We start from the raw sequence: 26,497 nt of genomic DNA, 5'->3' as shown, positions 1-26,497 counted from the left end.
TTATTATATTTCAGAGCGCACGGTTTAGTTCCCCACCGAGACATTTGTTAAAAACTTCGTACGTTAAACTATCATATGTTAGCCCGGATGTTGAACAGCTTGCAATTTAAACAGGCAACGAGTGCTACACTTCTTAAGGTTCAGTTTTCTAGAACTATTGCCAGACACACTCGTCGCTGTAAATTTGCATATAATTTTTATAAACTATCTGCCTAATGTTTAAATCATCACTTACCGTCTTCACAGGCTATTCAGTACTTTATCGAGCAATGACTTCCAGCACCCATGTACCCTTTGTCGTATGACTTTAAGGGAATTACCAACTCGACAAGCTCCTGGAAGGGAAGGGAGAGATAAAGGAAGGAGTGAAAGAAGAAAGGGAGGTAGAGGTGCCGCAGTAGCAGAAGTCTATATCGTGGTATATGACTTTCGCTACAATGCGTATGCTAGCAAGCCGTTTCGGGGAGGAAAAGGCTGTTTTCCCCATTTGCCTCTCGCACGTTTCCCCATTTACCTGCTGCAGGAGCTCGATGCCTTTAACCGCCAAAGCCAAGGTCGCGAGATCAAATCCTGGCTGATACAGCCCCATTTTTGTTTTTTGGCTGCGGCGGTGGTGGTAAATTTGTACTGCATGCACTGGGGCGGATTTTAGAGGAGAGTGGACGGTTTCAGCGCTCCCTTGCCTGGGTGGTAGTCCTCATTCCGGGACACCGTTGGCGGTTGCCGCTGCCTGCGTTCTTTGTACCTGAACCCTCTGGGACTCCAAGTCCAAGCAGCTGGACAAGGTCGCCTCCCAGTCCTCTCTCTTTGGCTGATTTGCGGAATTTTCTGGCAGGCCCAACCATATGATATGCGTCTGCCCGCATCTCAGAAAATTTACAGTACCCAGAAAAAGTTGGGTATATGTGTTTCAGAATCGCAGGGCTTAGAAACGACCCCGTTTGCAGACTCCTGAGGTGTCGTTTCTCGCTTCTATCTCGGCCTTTGGTGGGATCTGGGAACTTCTGCCTATTGAGGTGCAGATATGCTGTAATGTACGCATATATGTGGTAAGCGGATTCGGTGCAGGAGTCCCGACAGGGCCTGGGAATTCAGTAGAACTCTGGGGGAGAAACGCTCGGGCGGCTGTGTAAGCAGCCTCGTTCTTTTCTGTTTCTGATGTCCGGACACCCATAGCAATTGTTTTGTTCGCTGCACTGAGCTGTGTTGCGCGTTTGCTAAAATTTTGCTGGCAAGAAGCGCTATTCTTCCCATTCTATAATTCCGGCAGGCGTGTTGAGAATAAGAAATTATCGGAGTGAGTGGCTGCCGCGCTATCGCCGCTTCTTCGGCTAACGCAGTTTTAATAGTTTTCACCGAGAGTCCATCCACCTGCTTCCACTCGTGTACGACCGCCACGGCGCAGAGGCCCACTTGCGTAGGTCGCGGAGCGTCTATACAATACGTGCCATTTTTGCTACCGAAATTCTTCTCTATAGCTCTAGCTCCGGCATCTCTCCTGCCTTGATTGTTCTAGGGATGCATATTTTTGGTATTTATTTAGCTAGCAGTTTATCTCTCCAGTCCTTGGGGATGTTTCCTTTGTCTTCTGTTATTGGTGAAGGCGCTATGTGCAGATCCTGGAGGCCTCGTCCACCAACTGTGGTCGTTCATAACCGCATTATTTGGCTTGTTTTTTGAGCTTGGAGTAGTTTTCCAGCGTGTCCTTCCAGTAGTCCTTCCAGGTGGAGAAGGCGATAGGTGGACGTCTTGGAGGTGAGTGCAAGCGCCATCTTGGCGGTAAAATACATAAGCACTCGTGCACTGTGCAAGTCATTTTGCCCGTTAAATAACCAAAGGTAGTCTAAGCTAACCTGGAGCTGTCCATTGCTGCATCGCACACAGCCGACATGCAAAATCAGTTTATCCCGACTAATCCGAAGCCATCCACTGCACAAAGACACAAAGCTCTCATGCAGCTTCGGGACAATAAACTTCATTTGACGCCCGTCTTAATTTCATTTTTAACTCACAGGAGGCGGGTTCAATGACCAGATTCCTCCAGAGGCTGCGCATGTCCATACTGCTACTTTTTCTCACAGCGGAAAAGGTGCTCAGGAATCTCAGTGAAGCAAATAGGACAGAACTTCAGGAACAAACACATGAAGGAAACAAAGGATCAATTCCGTGCGTTGGCGCCACTTCGCAGTTTTTGAAAAAAGGAAGGGGCTAAAGAGCCATAGATCACAATTTTACGCTCCACATAGGCTTGCCAAAGAATGTGTAGACTATTGAGGGTTACCTTCACAGAATCTGTCTGGCAAGCAGTAATATTACAGGTTTTTAAATTTTGTTGAGATTTATGCTGCATGTTTAATTATCCTGTGGCATAGCAGGTGTTGGAAAAGAGCGGGCAGTAAAACTACTTAGAAATTTAGGTCAGTGACACAGCAAAATAAAGGATTAATGGTCATCTTGGCCTCTACTCAGGAGCTGCACAGATCTTCTGACTGGAAAGTTTTCAGAAGCGTTGGAGATTGAAGATGTGGGCACCCCTATGTCAGCTGCACCGCTGTTTTAAATTGTCCGAAGAGCATTCAAACCTTGCTACAACCGTGTGGAATGTGTGAAGTTTCTCTGCAGATGACATTTGGTGGTTCTACTGGGTTTCTCTGTATATATAACATAATTGCTCCCACTATTCTGCCGCAGACAAGATATAAACTACGTCGGCGCGTTCACGTGTGCCTGCTACTTCACCTTTTTTTGTCTGGCTTTCGGAGTTCATGTACAAAGCAAGTCTAATTCGTATTGTACGGTGTGAAAATCCCCCTTTAAAGTCGTGCAGAGTAAACGAAGTGATGGAGTGAAAGATTATTACCATTCGAAGTTCATCTCCTGCATAAATAAGAGCAGTGCACAACAATGATGTATTCCTCATGCAATAAAAGTTTTTATGGTTACGTAGACGTTCGCCCTTCATGGTTCCTGCTTTTTGCAGCGCCTATGCACTAAAACAAGTGGCAAAGATTCGGGGTGAATATTAAGCAGTTGCAACACCGGTTTCCAGTGGCTTTCAGCTGGCTCATGGCTTGCTGGATCTGATTGACATTCAATATCGAGCAGGCCGTGAGCCAGCTGCAGGCCTCTGAACGCGAGTGTGAAAAGACTGGTTGATATTCCGCGCGAAGCTCTCAAGTTTACAAGAATAAAGAGGAGGGGGATCCAAGATAATACAGCTTGTCATTGGTTACCGGGGCAATGTTGGTGGATGGTTAGACAGAGGTCTCAAAGTGATTGGTTCTTACTTGGGCTGGCATTCGCACATAATATCGGGCCACTTACGAAACAATTCAAATTCGGTATCGGCTGTGCATAGGCTCCTGCTCGGCCCTACGTTGGGAAGAAAAACACCTGTGGCTGCGGAGCACTTCCAAAAGCGACGTGACCGCGGCGTGCGAAGACCCAGCTTCTATTGCCCACGTTTGATGCTGGTCTGAAAAGTTGCTATGTCCTCGTCACCACTTTCACGATCTGCTTCACAATCACAAAAGTGTACAATAGCGGTTTCTTACCGGTACTCGCCACGGGGCAGAAACGTAGAGGCTCAAGAAAAAGGGTAAGCTTAAGTTAAGGACAACGCAGCGAGCCATGGAAAGAAAAATACTTATTGCAACCTTAAGAGACCGGAAGCGGGCAGATTGGGTGAGGGAACAAACTCGGGTTAATGCCATCCTTGGGCAGGACATGGAATGCGAAGGCAGGATAAGCGCTGTTCCTTACGGGTAACGGAGTGGATTCCAAGACAAAGTACGCGTAGCATAGGGCGGCAGAAATTTAGGTGTACGGATGAGATTAAGAATTTTTCAGGCAAAGGGGGATGCAGCTGGCAAAAGACAGGGTTATTTGGAAATACATGGGAGAAGCCTTTGCTCTGAAGATGGTTTAGTCAGGCTGATGATGATGATCACGACGACGATGATGATGATTATCAACCTAAGGGCAAAGGTCCTGATGATGGCAATAAGTGTTTAAATCTACAAAAACCGATGAGGTCCCAGGGTGAGCGTCTTCACTTCTGGGGCCACGACACGGCACGTCCACAGTGTGCGGCGCCAAACATTCGGTCCCACATACATAACTCTGTAGGTGGTTTCACTGCTTGGACATTGGATCTGCACCAGCTTCAGCCCACGCAGGGAGCTGCAGGCTACCCTCAACGCGTCTTTTCCTTCTGCGAAGAAATTTCTGCCCATGACTATCGGCTGACCTTGTTCAAATCTACAAATGCATCTTTCACTTTTTCGAGAACTATCGATCCTGCCACAACGCGCATGTGCGAGTCGCATACTTGCATCGGCGTTACAGTGAACTATAATATTTGATCAGTGTGCCGGCGTTGCGGATGCAGACTTTTGCTTGGCTTAAATGCGAATTGCCTACACACTGTAAAGACGATGATGCTGATGCGCTCATAATGCAGTGTAAATTCTGGTCTGTTGGAGTAAAAGAAGCCTTCACTGGTTTGTTTTTTTTTTCGCCTTATGCGAATAGATTACCTGGTAGATTCTGGCCTTTGTAGTAAAAGAAGCCGTCACTATTTTTATATTTTTCGCCTATAAGTAAATAGAAATATTCTGCTCTCTGTCTTTGATCCTTTCGTTTTAATAGGTCTGATTTATACTGTTATGCCTGAGTAGGGCAGGAAGACGCTGTTTTACCGTTTTTTTTTTGCCCTGAAATTAAGCGAGTGTCATTCCCGCCCATTCCTAATGCATACCGCCACATACTGCCTGGATGGAAAAGTGTGTCGCATTTTTTCTAGTGTCACAGTTTACTGTCAGGTAGACAGAATACACATCGTTGTACAGAGAATTCGTCTAAACTGGCTAAAAACGAAGACCGCACGAATTGAGAATAATTGTACATTCATGCGTCCATCCTACTGAAAACAGAACAGCCCAATTCTCTGTACAAAGAACTCTAACCTGCCAGCCCCATACTCGTCGTGTATATTGCGCGTGGCGAAATCGCCTCGGCAAAACCTTTGTTCATTACTTACAGTGCGATATGGTAATGTATGGTATAAAATCTCGATTCCCATGCATCTTAAGTTGGTAATAATGGAGTAATTACTTATTTGCATCTAGCCAAGCACAAACATACGGCTATAAAAGAAGGCTATCGTACAACTTTCTCAACAACTTCTCAGTTAAGTTCGTTCCGGTCGGGGGTTCAAACCCGGGACCACCACTTCATCGGAGCAGTCGGTCCAAAAACTGAGCTAACCAGGACGGAAAGCTTATGGTCACGCGAGTGTGAATTGCAGATCTATGACAAAAAAAGATGTCAAATGTTGGCAGCTGCGCTAATTTCTTCGACTAGGCTTAATTTCACAGAAATGGCTAAGATTCTTCGAAAGCGTAGGCCGCTTTAGAGTCTAGTTTCGACTCCACGGCTAGGACCGCGGCGGTACCCTTAGAATCCACTCAGCTTTCTCTGCCAATGGAGCGGAAGTTACGAAGTCGAAACGCGTCCTTACATCTTTCGCGCTTTCTAGAAGGCATATATGTAACACAACCGACAACCTAGAGCCCTATGAAATCAAGAAAAACATTTTTATTAAAATGAGTTCGCTAGGCCGGTCTTGTCAAGATACTATAATATCCCACTGATAAGCACAACACATAAAAAAAACATTCCCCTATGCACCTTGCTTTCGGTGACTGTTAGCTCCCTTCATAGGTTTGTCAAACGGGCCCCTCATTTCATTGAACTTATCTGCTAATAGCTTAACGAGGGTCTCGGTTCTGGCAGTCTTGATGCCATAGGTAGCTTAAGAGGGCTCTCGCACAGTTTCCGCCCTCGCCGTTAGATGACGTTCCACGTCACACTCGCGGTATTACAGGACGTGCTACGTCCGCCGCTATGGTCGAGGGTGGCGCTGGTGAACACTTTCAAGGTTCGCTTACACTCAATGGACATAAATACTCACCAGAGCAGCAGATTGGACAGCCGTCGCCGTAGCTCAGTCGGTAAGAGCACCGGACGCGATATTCGGAGGTCGTGGGATCGGATCCCACAGGCGGCAGGGTTGTTTTTTCTGCTGCTTTATAAGTAATTTTCTTTAAGCGACTTATTAATGTAAATACTGTAATATCCCACTGATAAGCACAACACATAAAAAAAACATTCCCCTATGCACCTTGCTTTCGGTGACTGTTAGCTCCCTTCTTAGGTTTGTCAAACGGGCCCCTCATTTCATTGAACTTATCTGCTAATAGCTTAACGAGGGTCTCGGTTCTGGCAGTCTTGATGCCATAGGTAGCTTAAGAGGGCTCTCGCACAGTTTCCGCCCTCGCCGTTAGATGACGTTCCACGTCACACTCGCGGTATTACAGGACGTGCTACGTCCGCCGCTATGGTCGAGGGTGGCGCTGGTGAACACTTTCAAGGTTCGCTTACACTCAATGGACATAAATACCCACCAGAGCAGCAGATTGGACAGCCGTCACCGTAGCTCAGTTGGTAAGAGCACCGGACGCGATATTCGGAGGTCGTGGGTTCGGATCCCACCGGTGGCATGGTTGTTTTTTCTGCTGCTTTATAAGTAATTTTCTTTAAGCGATTTATTAATGTACATAGTATAATATCCCACTGATAAGCACAACACATTAAAAAAAACATTCCCCTATGCAGACGCCAGCTACCCCATAGATGGGCTGTAGCTATCGAGCATAAAAGAGCTGAATTGGGCCAGGCGGCCTCTCGAACCGTCATATAGCCAAATTATTTGATGGCATGACAAATATACAGAGCCACCAGGGATCCCCAAAAAGAAGGTAATTGGCAGTCATCCCCCCCACCCACACACACACACAATTTTCTAGAGGGGGCGGCGCCCGCCGTCCCCTGACTCCAATTTCTTGCACTTGGATCAGATTTCTGACAAGTGAAACACTTCAGTTCTAGGACTCTTTTAATCCAAAGCACAGTGAGGCTTAGCTATTTTGTTTCGTAGCCAGTTGTGAACATTTCGAATATGAATAACTTAAAGCAGTCATGTCTCAACAGAAGTCGACTGTCTGCAACGTGTACATTAACATAATTAGCAGAATTTAAACAAATTCTGCGCAAACTTTTAAAAGCAACTGATCACTCCTCGTGCGTAATTCTTCTCGACTATAAAACATCCCATGCAACTTCAATTATATTGCCGAGAATATTTGCACTGTTTGTGCGTTCGCACTCAGAACCACCAGCACGCGGCTTTATCAGTTTGGACGCCAGATGCTACCAGACTTATCTCCATTCATCAGGGCTAGGTTCAAATTCCTCCACATTTTTCCAGATTGTTGTAGTTGGCTTTGGTTCATTATCTCGAAGGTTCCCTGCATGCTTTAAATTCAGCGCGGCCAAGAAATGCGAGCATTCAGTTCCATGACCGCCGAGCACGATTGTGCGTAGCGCCGCCGTCGGGCCATTCAGTTCTTAGTGGGCGCGAGTCTGCCCCTTACACAGTTTCTTTGGAAGCCTTTTCCTTGTCTTCCTTACTGCTGGAGTGTCGTTTCCACATCCTTAGTTTGCATCAACCTTTGAACATTGAAAAATAAGAATTATTAAAAATGTGTGCAACTGAGAATCAAATAAGATACAAAATAAGCTCGACGTCTTGCCCCCCCCCTCCCCCTCAAAAACAAGTTCCAGAGTCCCTGGAAGGCTCCACATATAACCTTCCCTTCATTGTCAAGACAAGCTGACATCGGGTGTAATCACATTCCGGGGCGTTGTCTATAGGTTCGTCCTTTCGATTAACGTTTGACTTCCTTTAGCTTTTCTTTTGAGGAATGGAGACTTAAAGTGTATGTGACAAAAAGTTATTTATTCTGTACAGAACGCTGCATCTCGCAACATCTCGCCACATTACATCTCGCCACATCGCTACATCTCGCCATCTTGCGTTACCTCTTTACTTCGTCGACCTTGACCGGGTTTCACTGCTTGCTGCGGAAGTGCAACTCCCGTAAGCTTCTACGGTCTCGGCGTTGACGCATCTTGCGTTACGGCTTTACGTGGTCGACCTCTGCCCCGCTTCACTCCTCCTTGCAGCGGCGTACCCTCCGTTGTGTGCAGGGGTCGTACCGTTGGCGCAGTTCCATCTGCCCTTAAGTGTGGCCGTCCTGGGCCCCGCTTGAATCCTTCAGTACCCTCCGTCGCTCCCAGCGGCTTGCATGTGTGGCGCCTGAGCTTGGAGACGCTCAGGGCCCCAGCCCCGCACCGTGGGCAGTGGAACGGGTACCGGCGGAAGTGTATGACCTCCTCGTGATTCCTTGCATGGACGCGTTTCCTGAACCTCTTGCCACACTGGCTGCACTCGTAGGGCTTCTCGCCAGTGTGGATCCTCATGTGAACCTTGAGATTGTCCGGCCGGGAGAACCTCTTTTGACACAAATGGCACAAGGACTCTCGCCTGTCAAGGTGGGTGCGCTCGTGCCTGATGACATCTGCCCTGCGTACATGAAGGGTAAGGAGATGCAGAATTTCCACACGACTACAAAAATCTCCGATGCCTCCTTTAGTAGACATATTTAGCATAGCATATACCATGTTCGCGGTTCCGGTACCGTACCATAGTACCGGGAGCCCACGCAGCCAGTGCACATTCGCACATCACCCTGACAGTACCAGATGGCACCAGGTACCCGGTAGCTGTGCGTGCGCATGCAGCATCAGGACCAATCAGCGCACGCTCACCGGCGGTGGGCTGTCTTCCGGTACTTCGGTAACGAAAACGCGGTGCACCTTCCGTCTATATTCGTGCCGCTGGTGTTAGGCGCATCTTTGCCTGTTTCTGACGCAGCTCTTCCGCATGAGCGAACGTCTCACGCTTGCTCTCTTTCCGCTCCTGTTGACGTTTACTTCCTATGTCCTCACTAACTGAACCTCGATTGCCCCGTACTTCAGTTGTAGTGGGCGTGACTCAGCACTAATGCTTGCTAATCAGGCTTATTGAGGAGCGTTTGAGGAACCACTGCTCAGTTCAGCTCTGCAAGTATTGAAACACACACGCGCAAAGTCACGCTCAATTCATTAGCGTCCATAATGGTATGCGCTTATGAGGGGCTGGCCACGAGGCGACCAGAAAAGGTGGGCGGCTCATCCACTTGCGCCAGTCCTGGTGAGAGGCCGCTACCACAAGCACCAGCCGGGCTATTTTGTACACGGGAGATTCGTTCAATTCTGACACCGCAACAACGGCTTCAGGCTACCGGTATCTACACAGGAGAGGCAGCAATAACGGCCGCAGTTATACGAACACTCGCTTATTGCGAAAGAAGGTGCCGCTACCGTAAAAATGTGTATAAGAGGAGTGGCACTGCGTCTCAGATATAACGAACGACTCGGCCGTGCAACTCGGTTAGGTCGAACAAGGATTCGCCGTGAACTCGACCCCTGTATATAAAATTTCGCACTTTCCGCGACCGCAGATGGCGAATAATGCCACCCAGCCCCGATTACATTGCTCTGAAGTGAACTTCAGGACCCATAAAAGTAGTAATTACAGGCAGCATTAAAACTACGCAAACTCGCCGGCGAAGTGCGAGCCGACGTGTTTACACATACAACGCTGACCGCTGCGTAAGGGTGCGCCGTCTGGGCAAACCTCTAAAGTGCAAGTGAGCATATAGCGGGGTCGGCGGTCAACCAATAGTAGCAATTAGAGAAGTATGAATAGCAGTCACGTGGCATGCCTGGCTTTCCCAGCTGATCACGCGGCCAGTGTCACCAGCCCAATCTGCTCTCCACAATCTACGCGGCCACCATGTGTAGACAACACCCAAGCAGGCTGTGCAGTTGATACGTTCTGCGCGTACTTGCGTTAGCTTCACGGCCGCAAGGACCCAGGCGTGGCAGACGTCTGTGACGCACGTGGTGTTTGTGGCAAAGTGTCGTTATTGGGCAGCTGGCAGGCACGGATGACTTCGTTAACGCCGACAGCACTGAGCCACGATTTGATGAAGCATTGTAAGCAAAGTACAAAAACTCCCAGACTGCCAGGAACATTATGAACACCACGACGAGGAGGCGTACCTATTGCCACCTGCTCTGAACGCTTACCTTAATTAGTTATGTCGCATCCCTAAAGCAGTTTGTTGGCGACAAGGTTCTCGGCGGGGAGCACATGACCACCGTGGACAGCTTGGAAAAGCACCATAATAGGGCTTTTAAAGTATTAGACGCCCATTACTTCCCTAACTCACTTTTTCAAATATATGTATTGTTTTTCTGATTTTATAATTTGGGTGTAATATTAGATGTCCACTTACAGCGAACATCGAATACAAGAAACACTATCAGTGCTACCGCCAGGCTCGTTTGGACTGTAATCGTTAGCTTGCTGGAAAAAAGCTGGCAGTGTTTCCTTATGATATGAACGCGAAGCCCGCCAAACAAGAGCGAAGGGACAATTTCGAGTGTGCTACTGCTACTACTGGTGCTGATGACTGCGTCGTGCTTTATCCGAAAATCGTGTCATTCAAGCATTCATTGTGTAGTTGCACGGCGATTTCACGATTTGTGCTGTTTTAACATATTTACGGCTTGAAAAGGTGGCTCGTCAGCAGAAAGGCTATTTCACCAGTTAACTAGGCACGATGGCGTCAAGCACAAAACGGCGCTATAAAACGGTTTAAGACCTACTTGCGACTGCTCGTGTAGGTGCAGTGCGTGCAGTGGTGGATTCCCTGCGTGCTATGGCAGTGTTTCCGTCGGTTATGCATTTCTTTGTTGTACTGCGTAGTGAAGAGGTCGCCACACTTCTCACAGGCATGAAGGACGCTGTGCAAAGGAACGGTATTGACGTCCTCTGAAAAAGAACCGAGCAGTGGTAGAAGCGAATGAGCACATGTAGATTTAAGGACTCCCTAAAGCACTCAGTGTTCTTAATGTGCACCGTGGCAGAGAGGAAAAGGCTGGCAGTAGTACTTTTTCACATCAGTTCCTTTGTATCAATTACGTGCATGGTAGTTTCCTTAAGATAGTAATAGATTAGTAGATATCACATTAAATATTTTGCCTATTCGTGATTCAAAAGCAGCGCGATGGTACTAACCCACAGCGATCAGTCAATACGCAATAAAGCCATTAAATATAAAGAGACAGTGCCTTTTCTCGAAGCGCTATCGAACAGCTTTGCATCGGTATACACACATCAAATGAGGAGTTATCTCACATTGCTAAGGTCCTTTACAGGCACTAAGAATAAATACATAAAAAGCAATCATCCATTCTCTTTTATCCACAATTTTATATCCCTGCTTATTAGGCAATGTTTCACTGCTCCTTAACCTTTCGACCAGATGTCCTTGCACAGAAAGCTCCGCCGTCCCTGCTGACATTCAAAGTGTTCGTAATCAGGCATAATCGAATTAGCTTAGAATTGAAGAAGGAACAGAGGAAGCTAGTGAAGGGCAAGTCCATTAGCGAGTTAGCGTTAAGAGGAAAATTAGAGTAATTCAGTGTATCGCTGCTGAACCAATATTCAGTTTAACGGATGAAGGCGATCTTAATTAGTACACAAGGAACGATAATCTGACCGCTGTCATTACGGAGTGCGCAGTAGAAGCAGGCGGTAGGACGGTGCGACAAGGTACCGGCAAACTATCTCAGGAGACAAGAGATCTCATTAAGAAGCGCCAAACTATGAGGGGGCATAACCGTACAAACAGAATAGAACTAGCAGAGCTATAAATGTTAATAAACAAGCTCAAAGTAGCCCACATAACGAATTTTGTTATGGAGACAATTGCGCATGCTCTTAAGAAAGGAGGCAGCCTAAAAGTGGTGAAGGGGAAGCACATTACTGCTAACGTACCATATCTGCAATCAAACTCTCAGCTCTCTAAACTGTTCAATATACTCAGAGTTATTGAGCTATACAGGTTTTGGTTATCACGAGAATATTATATTAGTCAAAATGACGGAAGCAATACCATTACCGACTTTGCCAGACAGCGGTTAGCCGATTCAGTATACAGCACCAGGTCTGCCTCATTTTGCAAAATATCTAGCTGCCGGACTAATTATGGTCTACAAATACTGCATAATCTGTTACCATGTAAGTTAAATGAATATATAAAGCAAGGTAACGACATTTCAAAACTGCACATTTCTGATCTTATCACCATGTTCTTCCGCTGAATATTTATTATTCTGTATAACATGTGATATGCGCTCTATAAGTGTAGTGTGATGTGTTTATTTTAATAGGTTTTATGTTTGTACCACCTAGTAAGGTTTTATTTTTATTACTGTTTATTCGGGTTTATACTGACTGAGATAGCTGCATCCTAGGACATTGCTTCTTCTGCTTTTCTCGCTGCGGCCACTGCATGATAAGTGGGGCCAAAGACAACACAAGCCATGCTTGAACGGCTTTTCTGTTGGCTCCTTTTTACTGTATAGTGAGAAAAAGAAAAAATGAATGAATGAAGAATGAAAGTGAACAGGAGGGAAATGACATTAGCAACATGGAGAAGATAGTGAAAGTAGCCTCAGAGCTCTATATAAATTTTTACAGTAGCCAATGTAATCCGAACACCAATGCGAGAGACAGTAGCCCACACTAATATGTCGTCCTGCCAGCAAGGAAAGAAGAAGTAAAGAAAGCCTTAAGAGCAATGGGAAGAGAAAAAGCAGCTGGGAAGGATCAGGTAAGATCAGATCTGTTAAAGAGTGGAAAGGAGATCATGCTAGAAAAACTAGCCACCCTAAATACAGAATGTCTTATGGCCTCGACCGTACCAGAAGCAAACTTTATCTTAAATCAGAAAAGAAAGGAAGGCAAAGGACTTGAAAATTACAGCCCGATCAGCTTACTGTCTGTTGCCTGCAAGATATTTACTAAGCTAATCGCTAATAGTCAGGTCTACCTTAGACTTCAATAAACCAAAACATCAGGCAGGGTTTCCTAAAGGATACACCACAATATTTCAGATTCAGACTATCAATCAGGTGAAAGAAAAATGTGCAGAATACAAAAAGGACCTATATATAGCTTTCATTGAATATGAGAAATCGTTTGAGTCAGTGGAAATCTCAGCAATCATAGAGGCATTGCGGACTCAGGGTTTAGAAGAGCCTTATATCAAAATACTGAAAGCTATATAGAGCAAAATGGCATCCCTCTGGAACCGTTGGAATGAATCCATCTTTGGTCCAGGGTGAATGTTTGGACGCACCAGTGTAGAGAGACACATTGAAATATGGAACACCATAGCTACAGTAGTCCTCCATAAAGTCAGCAAAAATATACCAAATGGAAGCGCGTCAGGCAGTGTGACACGATCTTGCCAATGCTATTCTCCCCTGTCTGCAGGAGGTATTTTGAGGCATGAATTGGGAACAGTTGGGGATAACAGTTCATAGAGAATATCTAAATAATCTGGGATTCGCAGATGATATTGCCTTGCTGAGTCACTCAGGAGGTGAACTGCAAATCATGATCAATGAGTTAGACAGGCAAAGCAGAATGATGGGTCTAAAAATTAAAACAGCATAACGGCATAAAAACAGCATAACGGCCTAGCAGCAGAACAGCAGTTCACAATTGGCAGCGAGGTGCTTGAAGTGGTAAAAGTATACGTCCACTTAGAACAAGTAGTCAAAGCTGATCCGGATCATGAGAGGGAAATAACTAGAAGTTTAAGAATGGGGTGGAGTGCATATGGCAACTTCTCTCAGCTCATTAATGGCAGTTTACCAATAATCCTCAAGAGAAAAGTGTACAGCTGTATCTTACCGGTACTCACCTATGGGGTACAAACATGGAGGCTAATGAAAAAGTTCCAGGTTAATAAAGGACAACCCAACTAGCCACGGAAAGGAAAATGATACGTGTAAGGTTGCGAGACCAGACGCAGGCAGAGTGGGTGAGGGAACTAACGCGCGTTAGTGATATCCTAGTCGAAATCAAGAGGCAGAAATGGGCTTGGGCAGGGCATGCAATGTGAAGGCGAGATAACTGCCGGTCCTTAAGGGTAACGGAATGGATTTCAAAAGAATGCAAGCGCAGCAGGGAGCGGAAGAAATTTCGGTGGGCAGAGGAGATCATGAAGTTTGCAGGTATAGGCTGGACACAGCTGGCAAATGACAGGGTTAATTAGAGAGACATGAGAGAGGCCTTTGCCCTGCACTTGGTGTAGTCAGGCTGGTGATGATCATGATGAATCAGGCATGTTCGCCGCTCGCATGCGCTATCAACCATTTATTATCGACCAGCTAAGGAGGGCAGGATAAGTTTCTCCTCACCTCCTTGCAACGCCCCTGGTCCTCTTGGGCTCCCGAGCAAACTCTTGGCGAACGACGTTGAATATCCAACGAGAAGTTCTTCGTCGGTGCCGACGTTCCTTATCGTGCGGTAGTATATGTCTCCGTTGAAGAGCAAGGCCACGAGGTTTTGTCTACTCTTGCTGGGCGTGTAGTTCACGTCGTTCATCCAGTGGTTGCGGCGATGCGGGCGCCCGTCTACCACGAATAACTCTCCACATCGGCGCACCTGCGCAATAATACCGTTCAACTGTCTAAACGCTGAAGACAGATCCTTTCGCAACCGTGCCCACGTGAAACAACGGACGCAAAAAAAAAACATGGCGTAAATTTTAAGTGTCCAGAAAAAGGCCAGTATTTCGTGTTCTAATCTTATACCTCTGTCAAATGGGTATTTCGAAGGCCCTCGAACTGACAACTGAACCGAGTTAAGGCCACTGAGCGCTGTTAAACGGACGGTTTCTATGGCCATCGAGACACGGTAAGCGTGCCGTGTACACTGTTACCGTTACTGAAGTACCAGAAGCCCGCCCGCCGCCAGCGAGCACGCATTGACTGGTCTTGATGCTGCAGGCACGGCCGCAGCCTGCCGGGTACCTTGCGCCATCTGGCGCCGTCAGGGTGATTTGCGGATGTGCATTGGCTTCGCGTGGGCTCCCAGTACAAGTCAACGGAGCAGCATATAACTCTGTATAACTATGGAGCGGTGGCCGTGTACACTCTCGGACGCGATCGCATGCAGCAATGCGTATAGGAATAAAACCAGGGCAGTATCATTTTTGAAAATATGAAACTGAAAAATTTATGCCTTATTTTGATGATGATGATAGTAAAATATAATGGCGTAAAGCCTTTTGAGGCCGAAGATTACCATAGAACAAGTATTTTTGTCTACTGACAACTTACTTTGGGGTAAAAAAGGACAGCCCGGGCAACCGAACACTGCCGTGCGCATAGTGGCTCTGTCAGCGATATAGAAAAACCAACACCAGGTTCCTTAAAACTGCATAAATGCTACTGCATTCAGCTTGTCCAAGATAATGTAGTTCATTTAAAGAGTAAATAATATTCCGCTAACGAATAAATATTTCGTTTTTCACCTTTCAGCTTACGCTGAAGCTACCTGCTTGGCCTCTGAGTGCAACTCTTGCACGGTGCGAGTTTTGAAGAAAAATAAAAGGCCCCTGATGATATATCTGCTGACTCAAATATCCCATGGTTTTGTCTCATGTTTTCCGTGCCACAAATGTTTGGAAATATAGTGAGGCACTGACAATCATTGGTGAATATTCTTGTAATATTTTTTCTGTGTTTCATGTAACGTTTTCATAATGCGGCCTGTCAGTATTATACAGTGATGTTGGAAAGAGCGCATGTTCTTTGAATCCTCGATATGCGGTTTGCAACTGTTATCATCCGCTGCAATTTTTCCCTCTCACAAAAGAATGGCACGTATTTCAGCATAATCTGTCCCCATGAAAATAACTCACGTAGAATGCACTTGCAAATATTTCACAGAATGACAATGCAAGATGTGTAGTGCAATTACAGCCCAGGTGTTTCGAACGTTGTCTATAAGAGCCTTCACAACCTCAGTCTCAGTGTTCTGCGCATTGGCCGGGCAAGCTTACCGGCCAGGTGCAGCCGCCATTTTCGATGCAGTCCACCTTGACTCCGTGATACGGGCCGAAGTGCAGTCCCTTGGGCAGCGCCTTCAATGTGAACACTCCCACCGGGACACCCTTGACTGTGGACTCGCCCGAGACCCGCAACTCGAGCATGTTCTTACTGATGAGACTGGCGTCTTCCGATATCACCTACGTATATTATTCCGCCGTGCTCACCAGGCGCTGTACAGCAAACAGTGGGCTCACACACACATCAAATTTTGCAGCATGCGCTGTTAATGCTAGGATTGCAGTGTTTCGCGCCGTAATCACGGTCTTCATCCCGGCGCGTGTTTGAGATTAAGTGACCTGCAGCCAACTTTTAAGAAACGTGCTCGAGAAATTGGGTTGACTCAAGCAGCACGCCAGAAGAGCGAATATGGCGTTTGTGAAGTGCACTGCGTATAGAACCGGCTGTAGCTTGTACCCACCAAAGAGGCACGAAACCGTGTACATGGCGTGGTCAATAAGTGATATGTGACACATAAAATGGCGGGCAGTATGATTTGGTGGACGATTTGGCACCCATGTGAGATAATGCAATTGTGGAAAGAGTATCGCGTTCAAGCAGGTATCGCCAGGTGTTTGAAATATACTCGACTTTTTTTTAATTTCTTTGGGCTCATTTACTTCACCGACTTACATCATAAGATTTACTTTTTAATCCGATTTACATTATGCATATTGTGAAATGGCAACCAAATACATTCGAACTTCTTTAAAGCAAAACTGCTTATATCAAAATAACGGATATAACGAAGTAATGAACATTCCCTTTGGAAGTTCGGTCAACACGGGCTGCTATAAAGTAACTATGGCTATAACGAAGTAACCGCTGGGCCCCTTCAACTTTCTTACAACAAGGTTTAACTGTATGCCTTAAGAAAACGTTTTACTACCGTGAGAAATTGAGGCATCGGATTAGAGTTTTTCCGAATTCTGCGAGAGCTATATTTGGTAAATGCAAATACATTATTGCCAGTTAGGATAGGGAACCAATGAAACTCTGGGGACGCTTAGGCCACCTGTAAAGCTTTAAAGCCACAGCTTATACTGCAACTTATTCGAGTGTTTGCGTCAGTTTCTTTGAAATTATGAGTTCATCAAGCGCCATATTCGGAGTGCTGGCTGCTGCAGCCGTGCTCACAACATGGTGGGCACAATGCGATAACGTCACAACGTCAAGTCACGTGGCCATATGTCTGCCAATCAACGATTTTATAACGACTGTGACAGATTCTACTCCTTACGTAAGTACTATGCCCTCGCATTGATATTTTTTTATTTACAAATACCCTACAGGCCTCCAGAGAGGCATTGCGTAAGGGGGTCAAATAGAGATGTTTGGACAAAACAGCTTAGAAAAACGTAGTGAAGTACAGCAAAACCCCAAAAAACAGGTGAGATACGATATCGCAGTTCACAAAAAGTAATCAAGTAAAAACAACTATGCACCATGTAACAAAAATATGGGAAATGCACAAAAAGTTATACAAAGGCAAAAGAAAGTATATCAGGAATACATGAGGAAAGCTGCGCATCAACAGAACCAAAGAGGCAATAGTCTCAAGCAGCTGAAAATGAAGTTACATGAATCATGACTATGTAAATGGCGCACTAAGCGTTATCAATGAAGTGCTTGTGTAGATGTTTGCGAAAGGTGTCATGATTACCCTGCAGGGCAATGCAGTCCGGAAGACCGTTTCAGAGACGAATGGCACGCGGGAGGGATGAGAAGTTGAAAGCATGTGTGTTGCCATAAATGCGGGCATAGCTGTAGTTATTATGTAATCTATGTGATAAGTGGGAGGGACGTCGTAGATGTGTTGGCGGTGAATCGGTGGCATGGACGTATTTGTGAAAGATAGATAAAAGGGCAATGTCACGGTGAATTTGCAACGGGTGGAGGGATATTTCGACCTTTAGTTGGGATACACAGAACTGATAGCTGTAATTTTGCGAAATGAAACGACAAGCCCTATTCTAGACAGCTTCCTACTTCTCCATTAGATATTTTTGTGGAGGTGACCAAATGGATGAAGCGTACTCTATCTGCGGTCTGATAAAAGTAATGTATGCTTGTTTACGCACGTGAGGGGTAGTGAATTTCAGGTTACGGCCGCATATACTCCTTCAATTAACGAATGCCATCATCCACGGTGCAGTGCCAGTGCTTTACTGCTTGATTAGTTCATTCTGGGCCGCGATTGCAACTTTTAATAATAGAGAGCACCTGCCGAAGCACGCCAAGAAAGGTATTTTATACGTCCATGTATGCTTCACCTACCTCCCTCTCCACGTCGACCAGTGCTGTGTCAGCACTCGCAACTGTTCCGCTTCCGTCGCAAGCTGGAAGACAGGATTTCAGGCATATTTTAGATGGTTAAAAATCGCAAGTGTAGCAGTTGTGTTGGTGAATGACTTATCATGGCAGTAAAAAGGGCGGATCGCTCTAAAGAAACGCTGTTAAAATCACACTATTGCATTACTGAAGCAGCCGCAAATAAATATGGAGCTCGAAAATCCAGAAATTTCACTGACAGTTTAATTTTACTGGAAGCGGGTCCGAGGAGAATAACTTTGGTGAAGGCGCGTGACTAAACACATGACTAAAGTTGCGGGGAAACGTATATACTGCCGGCCTCAAAAGTTTCCTGCATGGGGGTTCTCAGAAAAAAAACACTGTTGCACCACCTCGTGACACAACCGTCCGGTATCAGTTAATAATGCGTGATGAGTTAATAACGCGTTTCCACACGCTTTCAGCCAATTCACGCGTTTAGCGTACGTCACTAGATCCAAATAAAGTTTCCCCGCATAGCCGCAACGCGTAACCTGCAAACTTTTGTGGCAGATAGTGCAAGCTCGACGCGCTAATACAAGTCGAATGACCGACAAGGCATGCTACAAAAATAGTGTTTTTTTAGAACAGATACATGCACCCCATAAGCGTCTGCCGCCGATATCAAAAACTTTTAGCCACGTAGCAAAAATATTCTTTATACTGAAAGCAACCTTTAGTCGTTTTGCAGATAAAAACGAGCATCCCGTCCCCAACCCCGCCCACACCTATAAAGTGTGCCAGGAACGTCGGTGACTTGATATGCGGTCGCCGCTGCAGAGGAAAGGAATTCCCTTCAATGTGAGTATGTCACAAGGGACATCCCTTACCCCTTCCTCAGCAAAGGCGGGCGCGAAAAGAACGAATTCCTGTTCCTCATTACGTATCATAGATGAGCGAAGTAAGCAGCTAGAGGCCTTTGCATATTCCTTCTAATTACTGCGGTATCAATAACTATATCCGCTCCTCCATGCAGGCCCCAGTTCAAGTCTCATGTAAGTCGGCAATCGAACACTCACGGTTTTCGTCGTGCTGCTCTTCCCGAGAAGATGGCTCTTCGGGCAGGTTCTGACCGCCGCTCTCAAGAGCCTCCCAGTGGTCCGGAAGCGCATCGGGGGAACTCGAAGGAGGGCTTTCTCTGTGAGTCTCCCGAAAGGCGTCGATTGCCTACGTTAGGCGGGCATGCAGAGAGTGGCAAGAAGTAATGTTTGCTTTCAAGTGACCAGGGAAGGCGATCGCTGGTAGCTGTAGGCTTACGGGGCAGCGAGGTTTATAAGTTGCTGTTAGAAGATGTTGGGCTTGTCAGTTCATAGTTATTGGCAAAAAAAACTGTACGAAGAAGATCGGACAAAAAGAGAGGGCTTTGTCCGTATTTGTGCCTGTTTTCCTCCCACCGTCTTCGCACACTTTATTTGGCAAACAAAGTTGAAGCCTCTGCATCAAGGTAAATCAAGTTCCAAGAAGCTAAATTGTTTGCCCTGCTTCAGAAACCGCTTCGTACATGTAGGGTGTTGCCCAGAGCTTGTACGGGTAACATAGAATGGCTATGGTTCGGGCTAGTGGGTTATTCAGATGATGTTCATAGAGCAAAACCATGAAGGAACAAGATACAAGCATTTGTGTCCTCTCCCTGTGTTGTTTCGCGATGTCAGTCATCTCCCAGCAGTCTTTCAATTCTCACCGCGCTAATGGTCCCAAAAGGAAACATTTCGCTGCGCTCGTCAGTGGTGAATTCCTTGCAGTCAGGCATATGAGTGACGAATCCGCAATATCGCATTATTGAATTCTGGGAGGAGACCTATACTGAGTAATTGCAAACACAGTTTTGCGAGCAAAAATAGGGGGAACAATGAAACTAAGGGGACGCTTAAGCCACCTTTAAAGTTGATAGCGATAATATTAAATCTCAGATTTTCCACAGTTTTTGCTGCAATTTCGGCGCGTGTTTAGGTCAGTTTGGTTGAAATTCACGGTGCACCAACTGCCATGTTCGGACTGCTAGGTGCAGATAGCTGTGCTGACAACGTGTTGGGCAAGTTGCGACGACGTCACAATGTCTCTCTTGGCTAAACACCAAATTTTATGACATCTATGGTGGATTCTGCTCCTTACGTGAATACTAATACAATCGCATTCATATTTGGCAGCATATACTCTTTTAGTTAAGGAATGCCATCATCCGCCATACAGTGCCAGTGCTTTTCTGCTTGGTTAGTTCATCCTGGGCCCCGACTGCGCCTTTTATATTTAGAGAACACCTGCTAAAGTGCCCCGAGAAAGGTATGGGAAACATCGGTGCATGCTTCACTTACCTCCCTCTCCGCTTCTCCCAATGCTGAGTAAACACGCGCAAACGTTCCGCTTCCGTCGATAGCTGGAAGACAGGATTTCAGGCGTATTTTTAGATAGATAAAGGTCACAAGCGTAGCAGCTGTGTTGGCGAATGGCTTATCGTGGCACTAGAAAGGCCAGATATCTCCAAAAATGTGTGTTAAAATCACACTATTGCATTACTGAAGCGGCGCCGAATAAATATGCAGCTCTAAAACCCCGAAATTCACTGCAGACAGCGAAATTTAACAGGATGCGGTTGCGAGGAAAAGAATACTTTGGTGAAGGCGCATGACCCAAAGATATGAGTTAGATAGTAGGGAAAAGTGTGGGAATACTGTCGGCTTCAAGCGTTTTCAGCATGCGTGTGCTCGGGTAAAAAAAGTTAATGTTGCGCCACCTCACGACCGAGCCGTCCAGTATCACCTAAGAACGCGTGATCGTTTCCACACACATTCATACCTTTTACGTGATTAGCGTACATTGCTAGACACAAATAAATTTTCCCGTATAGCCGCAACCCGTAACATGCAACCTTTTGTTGCCAATAGTACTTGCTACATCCGCTGATACGAGCCGAAGAAGTTACAAGGCATGCAAAAAATAGTTTTTTTTCGAAGAGATGCCTGCATCTCTTAAATGTCTGCCACCGATATCAAAATGTTCTAGCTGCGCACGAGAACATTCTTCATACTGAAATCTGGCTTCCGTCCCTTTGCAGAGAAAAACGAGCATCCGCCCCCGTCCCCGTCCACACCATTAAAGTGTGTTGAGGAACGTCTGTTACGTGATGTGCGGTCGCCGCTGCAGTGCGACGGAATTCCCTCAAATGTGAGTACGTCACAAGGGACATCCTTTACCCATTCATCAGCAAAGGCGTGCGTGAAAAGAACGAATACTGGTTCCTCATTACGTATCAGAGATGAGCGAAGTAAGCAGCTAGCGGCATTTGCACATTCTTTCTTCTAATTACTGGGGAATGAATAACTATATCTACTCCTCCATGCAGGCCTCTGTTCAAGTCTCATGTCAATCGCGAATCGCACACTTACGGTTTTCGTCGTGCTGCTCTTCCCGAGAGGATGGCTCTTCGGGCAGGTCCTGACCACTGCTCACAAGAGCCTCCCAGTGGTCCCGAAGCGCATCGGGGGAACTCGAAGGAGGGCTTCCTCTGTGATTCTCCCGAAAGGCGTCTTTTGCCTACGTTAGACGCGCATGCAGAGAGTGGCGAGAAGTAATGTTTTCTTTCAAGAGACCAGAGAAGGCGATAACTGGTAGCTGTAGGTTTACGGGGCAGCGTGGTTTAAAATTTGCTCTTAGACTGTTGGGCTGCTGGTTTCATAGTGATTTCTAAAAAACTGCGTGAAGACGGTGGTACAAGGAGTGAGAGGTGCGTCCGTCTTTGTGCCGCTTTTCGTCCCGCCGCCTTCGCACAGTTTTTCTGGCAATGTTGCAGCCTCTGCCTCAAGGTGAACCGAGATCTGGGAGATAAAATGATTTGCACTGCTTCAGAAACCGTTTCGTACGTGTAGCGTGATACGCAGAGGTTCTACTTGATACAGAGAAGGGTTATGATTCAGGTTAGTGTGTAATTCACATTTGATTTCATAGCGCAAATCCTTGAAGGAACAAGGCACATGCATTTGTGCCGTCTCTCTTCGTGGTTTTGCGATGTCATCCATCTCGCAGCCATCATTCGATTCTCACCGCGCTAAAGGTTCCGATAGGAAACATTTTGCTGCGCTTGTCAGTGGTGAATTTCTTGCAGTCAAGCATAGCAGCGACGAATCCGCAATATAGCATTATCGAATTCTGCGAGCAGACCTACATTCAGTAATTGCAGAGACACTTTTGCCATTTAGAATAGGGGTAAGAAAAAAGTATGCGGACGCTGAAGCCACCTTTAAAGTGGAATGCGATATGATTAAATTGCGCATTTGCCACAGTTTCTGCTGCAACATCTGTGCGTATTTGCGTCAGTTTTTTTGAAATTGTCGATGCACCAACCAGCATATTCGGACTGCTAGGTGCAGATAGCTGTGCTATCAACGTGTTGGGCCCATTGCGATAACGTCGCAAGGTCACGTGACCTATCTCGGCTACACAACGAATATAATGACATCTATGGCGGATTCCGCTCCTTACCTAAACACTAATGCCCTCGGATTGATATATGGGTGCATATACTCCTTCAATTATCCAATGCTGTCATCCGCCATGCGTTGCCAGTGCCCTACTTCTTGGTCAGTTTATTCTGGGCCGCGATTGCGCCTTTTAGAAGTGGAGACAACCTGTCAAAGCGCTCCAAGAAAAGTATCGTAAACGTCCATATTTGCTTCACTTACCTTCCTCATCACGTCGTCCAATGCTGTGGCAGCACGCGCAAAGATTCCTCGTCTGTCGTAAGCTGGAAAAAAAGATTTCAGGCATATTGTTTATGCTTAAAGATCGCAAGGGTCGCCGCTTTGTTGATTACTAATCGTGGCGTTAAAAGTGCCAGATCTCTCTAAAAAATAGTGCTAAAATCACAATATTGTATCAATGAAGCAGCGGAAAATAAACATGCAGCTTGAAAATCCCAAAATTCACTATATACAGTGAGAATCTACAGGATGCGTGTGTGACGAAAATTATGCTTTTGAGAAAAGTGTACGTATACCGTCGGCCACAAGTTTTTTCGGCATGCATGTGCTCAGAAAAAAATATAGCAGTGACTTATCACAGCTATGCCACGATATACATAGCCAGAGCTGCAGTTACCCCCTGGGTACGCATGTTGTCTAGCTCGTTGTTGTGATTGTAATGTTAAGGAATAAATAAGTATTCGGTAAAACAAAGTGTTTATTTATTTATTGTTTTGCCAAATATAAACACTGCCTATGATCGGTAAAGTAACACGCAGTTCTCTCAATGCTGCCTACACAATATTTAAAATGGTTGGTTTCTCTCAGGTACACAAGGTCGTTGGTAGTTCCTCACTGTGTTGGAATGCGAGGATCGCAAGCTTATTTAAAAGCAAACTTCTATTTTATGTATCGACTAAGGGAATCTTGTTCTGAATAGAAATCACCACACCGAGTCGTATCACCTCAGCTTTTATGCACAAAGCCGCATCCACACAGCCCCACGTGCGACCATGGCGGCGGCCGAGCTCTGACGTCATGCGCCTCACACCAGCTGCCCTGCTACGCTTGCGGCGCATGCGCATTCACGCGTGGCGCCAGCGGTCCTAGACGGGCGGGCGCGGCTTCTCGCGCAGCGGCGGCGGCGAACTCTGACTTAATGCGCCACGCTCTTCCTGCTCCTCTCCAGTTTCGCTAATGCGCACTGACGGCCTCCCCTGATCATGGCGAAATGCTCGACTTGGTAGCGTAGTGTAGCTCTCGCTACAAAATTGCTGTTGCGCCGCCGCACGACGCTGCTGCCCAGTATTATCTAATGACGCGTGATCGTTTCCAGGCAGATTCAGACGTTTCACGCGATTAGCGTACGTCGCTAGATCCAAATAATTTTTTGCCGCATAGCCGTAACCCGTAACCAGATACTTTTTGTGGCCGATGGTAGAAGCTCCATCCGCTGATGCGAGCGGAATGAGTGGCAATTGTTTCTACAAAAAAGGGATTATTTTTTTAAAACACGTGCATCCCCTAAACGTCTGCCGTCGATATCACAACGTTCTAGCCACGTACGAGAATCATTCTCAATGCTGAGAGGGACATTCCGTCGCTTTGCAGAGAGAAGCGGGTATCCCGCCCCCCGACCCCGACCACACTACTAAAGTGTGTCTGTCATCGGGGCAACGGCTAGGAACGTCGGTTAGGTGATGCGCGGTCACCGCTACATGGGGAGGGAATTCCTTCCGACGTGATTACGTCACAGACGGCATCCTTCATCAGTTTCCACAGCTGAAGCGTAAGTAGAAAGAATGAACATGACTTCCTTATTACGTATTACATATTAGCGAGGCAATCAGCTATAGAGGCCTTTGCATATTCTTTCTTTTCATTACTGCGGCATCAATTACTATGCGCACTCATCCATGCAGGCCTGTGTTACAGTCTTGTGTGAATCGCGAATTGTAAACTTACGTTCTTCGCCTCGCTGCTCTTCCCATGATGCCGGCTCTTCGGGCAAATACGGACCGCCGCTTCCATGAGCCTCCCATTGTTCCAGAAGGATATATTCGGGCGCTGGCGGGCGTTCGCTCTGAGCCTCCTGCGGTCAGGTGACATGCGGATATACTGATTGTTATAGTGAACTCTTACATTATATAAAAGACAAAAATGCGATCATAAACGATATTCTGCCCAAATGTGCTTTTGTCTAGATTTGCTGGATATATATATATGAAAACTGTCTTCGGAAAAAAATTAATCTGCGACGTCTCTGTTCGAACTAGGTGCCAAATGTTCGAAAACTACACGAAAACTTAAGAGCGCTATCGAATTGTCCAGAATCATTTTGAAGATGTACGACTTGACTCGCTCACGGACTCAAAAACAAGGTAATCTGATCAGCTGTCTGAATACTTCGGATATGCGCGAGTCTCTATTGAAGAGAGATGCACCGAGGCCGCACAAAGCGATGCTAATTACAGTTAACCATTACACGCAAAACTTAAAATAACGAGCAAATTTTCTATAACAGCGCCAGTTAATAATTTATCGTGCTCGTTTCATGCCGACCGCCAAAATTGCCGGCATGACCGTTTAGAAGTGATCTCTGTAGCTAACAAAACCATTTTTTACATCACTTAGTTTACCCACGAACATCTGGTAGTTTGCGTCGTCTCTTCTGTCGTCCGCAGTGTCGACCGGCACGTTTAATTTTTTCACGAGTTTACGTTAAAACAAATACGCAGGCCGGAACACCAGTTTCTCTGAAGATGGTCGCTGCCTCACCTGTCACACAGACGACCGAAAAAAGGCTAAAGGCACTGAATATTCGCGAGCAGAATGTGAAGGCGCAGCAGCAAACACTTGGCATTGGATAAGTTGCTGCGACGCATTCGCTACGGTAGCAGAAGGCTAACGAAAGACCCCGGGATCCTGTCATGGCGAGCTTATCGTCTTAAAGAAGATGTTGGAGCTCAAAGCGCCCATCCGCCGAAGTTGTGGTGCAACATATTGAAGCATGACTCTTGGACATTGATCAGGAAGTTCAAACTGGACGTCTTCAGACCTGATGGAATGGGTTTGACCCACACAATTTTGTAAGCGAGCGCCGCGGTGGCTCAGTAGATATAGCGTATCGGCGGATGGCCCGAAACACGTGGGTTTGATCTAGGCCGCGATGGTCGAATTTAGTGGAAGGTGAAATTGTAGATGCCCGTGTACTGTGCGATATCAGCGCACGTAAAGAATCCCAGGTGGTCGAAATTTCTGGAGCGCTTCACTATGGTGTCTCTCAATTCCTCAGTCTCCTTGAGACGTTAAAGCCCAATAAAACTAATATAAAAGAAAATTTATTAAGGTTTAAACACCAGCGAAGACCATCAGGTTTGACCATGCAACGCACTTCAAGGTAAAAGAGAGTGAAGACGGAATGTTTTCCTCACCTGGTTGAGCTCGACAACCATGGGTTCATCTTCTCCGCTGGCAACACCTTGGACGAAATGCATGAGGACATCAATAAGGTGTGGCGAAAACCACAGACGCCAATTCTAAACGTGAGATGGATACACGAAGCTGCTTTGCACAAAACACCTCCTTGCATTTATGAGCTCTAATTAGAAACTCCGGCCCTTCGTGTTATGCACGCGTCAAGCGCACCACCCTCTGTTCGGTCGAGGTCGTTGCAAGTTTAGGGAGCCTGATCTGTCATTCCTATATCTCGGACGTTAGGGTGGGAT

At 46.3% G+C, this 26,497-nt stretch overlaps 1 protein-coding gene and 1 long non-coding RNA gene across 2 annotated transcripts; both read right to left on the bottom strand.

The window, feature by feature from the left end:
* Positions 1-7,046: 7,046 nt before the first annotated feature.
* On the bottom strand, positions 7,047-16,088 carry LOC144108394 (uncharacterized). Its single transcript, XM_077641641.1, has 5 exons — positions 15,939-16,088; positions 14,290-14,536; positions 10,681-10,846; positions 8,122-8,488; positions 7,047-7,064 (listed from the first exon to the last, which is right to left on the bottom strand). The coding sequence occupies exons 1-5, from the start codon at positions 16,086-16,088 to the stop codon at positions 7,047-7,049; spliced, it is 948 nt and encodes a 315-aa protein (XP_077497767.1).
* Positions 16,089-19,393: 3,305 nt separating this feature from the next.
* LOC144107115 (uncharacterized) lies at positions 19,394-21,829 on the bottom strand. The gene is made up of 3 exons (XR_013309220.1): positions 21,699-21,829; positions 20,628-20,689; positions 19,394-19,482 (listed from the first exon to the last, which is right to left on the bottom strand). It is a non-coding gene; the product is annotated as an uncharacterized LOC144107115 (long non-coding RNA).
* Between the last annotated feature and the right edge of the window lie 4,668 nt (positions 21,830-26,497).

Source organism: Amblyomma americanum, chromosome 10 (assembly GCF_052857255.1).
Source record: "Amblyomma americanum isolate KBUSLIRL-KWMA chromosome 10, ASM5285725v1, whole genome shotgun sequence".
NCBI lineage: Eukaryota > Metazoa > Arthropoda > Arachnida > Ixodida > Ixodidae > Amblyomma > Amblyomma americanum.
The sequence above is the reverse complement of the archived record's forward strand: the minus strand, read 5'-3'. Positions and strand labels throughout refer to the sequence as shown.

What these genes read in the sequence shown, in the direction of transcription:
- LOC144108394 (XM_077641641.1), bottom strand. Translation starts at nt 16,088, where the DNA reads ATGCTCGAGTTGCGGGTCTCGGGCGAGTCCACAGTCAAGGGTGTCCCG. An exon ending in ACCAGGGGCGTTGCAAGGAG is followed by an intron (nt 10,847 to 14,289) that starts GTGAGGAGAAAC and finishes GTTCTTTTTCAG; the next exon opens with AGGACGTCAATACCGTTCCT. An exon ending in ACCTACACGAGCAGTCGCAA is followed by an intron (nt 8,489 to 10,680) that starts GTAGGTCTTAAA and finishes TCATGTACGCAG; the next exon opens with GGCAGATGTCATCAGGCACG.